At 43.5% G+C, this 5,344-nt stretch overlaps 1 protein-coding gene across 1 annotated transcript; it reads right to left on the bottom strand.

Moving 5' to 3' along the window:
- Nucleotides 1–339: 339 nt before the first annotated feature.
- Nucleotides 340–2,650, bottom strand: LOC129478500 (interleukin-6 receptor subunit alpha). The gene is given in 8 exon segments (XM_055270063.1): nt 340–461; nt 464–586; nt 589–797; nt 799–844; nt 847–1,194; nt 1,197–1,297; nt 1,299–1,497; nt 2,584–2,650. Coding segments are annotated over 8 exon segments (1,215 nt in total).
- Between the last annotated feature and the right edge of the window lie 2,694 nt (nt 2,651–5,344).

Here is a 5,344-nt window from a genome sequence, read left to right as displayed (position 1 = left end):
TTCACCATATCTTATGTAAAGTGCTGACTTACTGAGCCCAAGATTAACATGTCATGGACTATTCCCCTGCCTGCTCCTTTTCTCTTGCCACGTGTGAATTCTGTTATGTGACCATACCCTCCCTCTTCCCCCTCCAGCCTGCTTGTCCCCTTTAAATACTCAAAAGCCCACAAAAGCATCTTTGGAAAAAGACATAGACCAAACTGTTTCTATGACTCCGTGTTTGTTTCTTCCAGGCGTGTTCTTAACATTGGCAAAATACACTTTTAAACTGATGGGGAGCTGTCTCAGATGCTTTTTTGGTTTACACACCCAACCTGCCAGGTGCCACCTGGCCTGCTATATGGGGAAGAAGTAGTCTCTATTGCTGATGTCATAAGGCCTCCACGGGTCCCTGGCATCTGGTCGGCCGTGGCTGGGAGTGGTGCCCATTCCAAGGCTGCTGGGGGACACTGAAGGGAGATGAGAGGAACAAGCACTGGGGTGGGTCTAGGTCTCTCTGGGACCAGCCACCTCAGAGAACACAACCAGTGCATGCTGATCTTATCTTCTTTCAGACCCTGCAACTTCCATGTCTTCTTTAACCCAGGAAGCTTGTTGCATTTGCAGAATCTCTGGGGAGAATATTATCATCATCTTTATGAGTAGTAGGTGTTTGCGTGGAGGTGGTCTCAGCTAGAGGACTCCTGGAGCCTGCCCAAAGGGTGCCCATGGCCTCTGGGGTCTACTTACTTCACAAGCCTTGCCCCAGCTCCTCCTGGGCCTGAAGCTGTGTCTGGTGCCTCATGCCTTTCCAGGTGATGTTGGAGATTTTTGGCCATCCATGTTATGAACATCTTTGCTATTTAGCCAGGTATCAAAGATCAAACCATAGTCTGTAGAAATATAAGTTCCAGGAGTGGGGGTCTTGCTAGGTGACGTTGAGCCAGCAGGGCTTTCTGGCCACAGCAATGACTGTGATGTTGACAGGTGGGTCGTACTGCAGGATTCCATAACCCTCCAATATTTGGGCTTTGCTGAACTTGTTCCCAACACTCTTGGTAACACACAGGGACACTGTATAGAAATAGTAATCTCCCTCTGGCACTGCCAACTGGCAGAACTTCTGGGACTCCTGAGAATACTGGCATGGCTCCTGGAAGAGTTCTGCCTGACAGTTCTGAAACTTCCTCGCCAATAGCACAACTTTGACTCAGAACCTTGACTCCGAGGACTCTATTCACAACCAGTGTCACTGAGGGGGCTCTTCCAGAAGCAGGAGAGCTGGGGCTCCTCAGGAGAAACATCCACCAGCAAAGCACAGACCTGCTGGGCAGCCAGCCCGGCAGCAAGAATAGTTTCCTGAGTCGCAGAGCTGCACCGATCTCAGAAGCAGCCTCCTTCCCACACCAGCCCATCTGCTGGGGCAGGAGCCTGCACCGGGAGTCCTGTGCAACCAGTGGACAGTGGCATGATTTTCAGGTTCTCCCTCTGGACAGGTCAGGGGAATGCAGTATCCTGGTCAGCACATCACTCACTACCTTCAGCGTAGGGCAGCCTCCTGTGCCAGCACTGCCCACAGTGTGGCCAGCAGCACTCAGCGGATGGCCAGCATGCTTCCTCCTTGGCTAATGCCCAGTGGTCCCAAAGAGGTGGACGGACTGGTGGGAACCAGGAGGCAGAGGCAGGGTGACAGGTGGGCAGGTGGGCTCAGGACAGGGGGCAGCCCCCATGCGGCTCCCTCTGGCCCCGCCCAGCCTGGCTCAGTAGGGGTCAGTGCGATTTCCCACTCCCATAACTTGGAGCAGTGACGGGTACTGACAATGCAAGAAAACACCTTGAAATTCACTTTGTAAAGTGACTTGGCTAGACCAATTTATTTTCCCACCAACAGTGAAAAAGAGGACCTGTTTCTTCCGAGTCTTGACCTATTAGTGAGATATGAAATTTTGAATTTTTGCCAGTCTAACAGGTATAATTTTAATTTGCATTCTTTCATAATGATATTCTAGTATTTTCTGAACAATCTAAGTTCTTCATTTAATGAAGTAGAACATTTTAAATATTTTTATGAGTTTGTAAAATTTGAGTCTTGTTTAAAGAGCTTTCTCATCCCCAAGCTGATACAGATAACTTCCATCATCATCTAATAGTTTATAATTTTGCCTGTTATAATTGCTTACAATACTTTTATACTTTTTTTTACCTTGCTTTTTAGTTAATGTTCGAGGCTCCTTTCAATGTTCTCAACTCTTCAAACAAGTGTTCTTTCTGGAAAAGGTATTATTCCATTTTAAATTTTATCGGTTTTTCTGCCTGCAGTTGGGAATACCATGCTGAGTACTCTGCCTGGTAAAGTCAATGTATATTATACTCTTTAGCACAGCTATAAGATCATTGCATAACAAAGACATACTTTGCCTTCTAATCTCATAACAAAATGATCTACACTCCATTCTGCCATGAAAGTGTGACTTTTGGAGTCCGCTTTTCTCCTCCTCTCTTGGCAAATGTAAGAAGATGCACTGAAATTAAATGAATAAAATGCCATAGTATGGCATTGCATGCAGCGCTGGAAGGCCGTCACTGCAATTTGTAGTGCACCAGAGTGCAAGGCAAGGAGAACGCACACCTGGACTTGGCCACAGCTGCTCAGCCCTGTTGTTCGCATTGCCCTGGGCGAGCAGCCATGAACAGTACACAAGTGAATGAACAAGACTCTGTGTGCCAATAAAACTTTACTTATCGTTCACCAAATTTGAATTCCACGTAATTCTCACATGTCATAAAATGTTATTCTCATTTTGATTTTTTAAAAAAGCCATTTGAAAATGCACAAATGGTTCTTCGCTGGAGAGGATACAAAAGCAGGCAATTGCGCTATAGTTTGCCAACCTCTGCTGCAGGATAGCTTTTCCTACAAGAGATTTGTGCAATTATGCCTGCATCAATTATAAAGTATATTATGCTTTTTATACTAAGTGCAACTTCATTAATTCATTGGATAAAAATGTGTTCAGTGTCTGGCAAATGACAAGGAATAGACCAGACATAGGGATATTGCAGGAGTGAGGCGCTCAGCATGGCTGCCTTCACGAGGCTTTCAGTCCATGCTCAGTGCTATTTATGCATAAAGTTCCAGTAATAAATGATTTACCTTTGGACTTCCACTGAAATTAGTGGGTAAAATCAACAATTAGCCATTTCCAAAATGATAAGTTAAGTACTGAGATAGAGGTAAGCACCACACCTTATATAAGCACATGAGAAAAATTCTAACTTAGAATGAGATAATAGAACCGTGAACATTTATCCTAGAACTGAATATTGAGCTGCCTCTTGAAGTATAAGAAATATGTGTCAAATAATGGAGGAAGGAGCATGGTGGGAAGTAGCATTTGTAAAGAGAGATCAAACAGATAACAATATCAACCTAAATGTGGGGTTGTAGCATCCATTTTCTTATGGGATTCCTCAGGATCAAGTGCAAGTTCAATCAGAACCCCAGTCTCTGGTTACATTTCTTTTCCAAGGAGATGGGGCAGCTCTGAGGACGGATGATTTTAGACCACACAGTAGGATAAATATCTAAGACTTATTAGGAAGAATAGAAATAAAATAATGTGTTTTGGGTGTGGGGTTGGAGGTTCTGATTATTATTATTATTATTATTATTATTATTATTTTTTTTTTTTTTTTGAGACAGAGTCTCACTCTGTCACCCAGTGCGATGGCACAACCTCAGCTCACTGCAACCTCTGCCTCCCGGGTTCAAGCGATTCTCCTGCCTCAGCCTCCCGAGTAGCTGGGATTACAGCGCCACCACACCCGGCTAATTTTTGTATTTTTGTAGAGACAGGGTTTTACCATGTTGGGCAGGCTGGTCTTGAACTCCTGACCTCAAGTGATCCACCCACCTTGGCCTCCCAAAGTGCTGGGATTACAGGCATGAGCCACTGCGCCAGGCAGGTTCTGACTATCTTAAGCAGTGTCCTGCCTCCTGCTGCTATATAACCTCAACAAGCCACCTCATTGCTGACAGATGGTGACAGAGCAGTTTAGATTACAGAACAAGTGGTAACGAGGGCAGTTTGTAGCAAGTACAGTTGTGTATAGCAAGTACAGTGAGTTGCATGTAGCTCATTTTCAAAATAGCTCTCAGACTATTGATGAGAAAATGTACATCAATTTTGATACCTAAGTTTATTTTTGTTGCAGGAAAACAGTCACTAAATAATCAAATTATTTACAACTTTAAGCCACCGTCTTATTTTGGTTAATTTGGAATGTCAAACGGTTTGCTGAGGGTAAATATTAGCATTCCTACTGACGGTATGTTTGGAGTTTTTTCACTATAAAATTTGAGACATTCTTCCAAAGTGAATCCATGCATTTGTTATTATTTAGGATTAAAATGATGAAGGGCAATGATTTCTTGGTGTAATTACTCTGAGTAAATAATTGATAAAATAGCATATATCTTGAAGGATATTAAGGAAAATGCCCTCCAGACTCTATTTTCATAATGGCTAAAATATTGGTAAATGCAAGGACCTCCCAATAAGCGAGTTGTAAAGTTGAGACTCAAATGGTAAAACATTGCCCAATGCTTAAGAATATTGCAAATATTTTGAAAGAGATATATTTGAAGAATGATCTCCAAATCTAGCAATTCTCGTAACTGTTTCACATGACTCTCTTTTCAGACTGAAATTTATTAGACCCTCCTCTGGTCTAGTTATAAACGCCATAAGTTGATAGCAATACAGTGGACACAAATGAGTTGCAGGCATGGTGGGCTGGAAACAGCCGTCCCTTGCATACTGGAAGTACCTTGTGTGCATGCACTGTGCTTCTGAAGGGTCTTCCTCTCCCACAGTGGCCCACGTCCTGGGCTTTCCTTTATTGAATGGGCAATGCACCCTGCCTTACGTGGGATTTGCACTGCCATTGGCTATTCATGGTGGAGATAAAGAGGTTTAACAACAGGGCTGGGTGATCTGACCCTAGTCTTTTTGTTCCCAATGTCTCAAACAGTTTTTGCATGTGCTGTGTTCACTAACTCCAATTGTATTTTGCCCAGATTATTTTCCTCTTAGTCTTTTCAATCCATCTGTGTTTTATGAGCAAATGGTTTTGGTTTGTTTCTCCTTAACATTTGTCAAAATGTGAGTTTGGTATCTGTGCAGTGTTTGATGTTTGAGAGCACCCTGGAACCCTTTGCTAACAATAAGAATTCACATGTTGATGAGGGTAAGCCAGGTCACTAAGGAAGTGTTTTTGCATTTTGCACTGATTTCAGCCAAGCTTCCTCTTGCCTTGCTGCTTTGCACACACAGCAAGCATAGTATTGCTCAACGGCCCA

This window comes from Symphalangus syndactylus, chromosome 3 (genome assembly GCF_028878055.3).
Source record: "Symphalangus syndactylus isolate Jambi chromosome 3, NHGRI_mSymSyn1-v2.1_pri, whole genome shotgun sequence".
NCBI classification, from domain to species: domain Eukaryota; kingdom Metazoa; phylum Chordata; class Mammalia; order Primates; family Hylobatidae; genus Symphalangus; species Symphalangus syndactylus.
The sequence above is the reverse complement of the archived record's forward strand: the minus strand, read 5'-3'. Positions and strand labels throughout refer to the sequence as shown.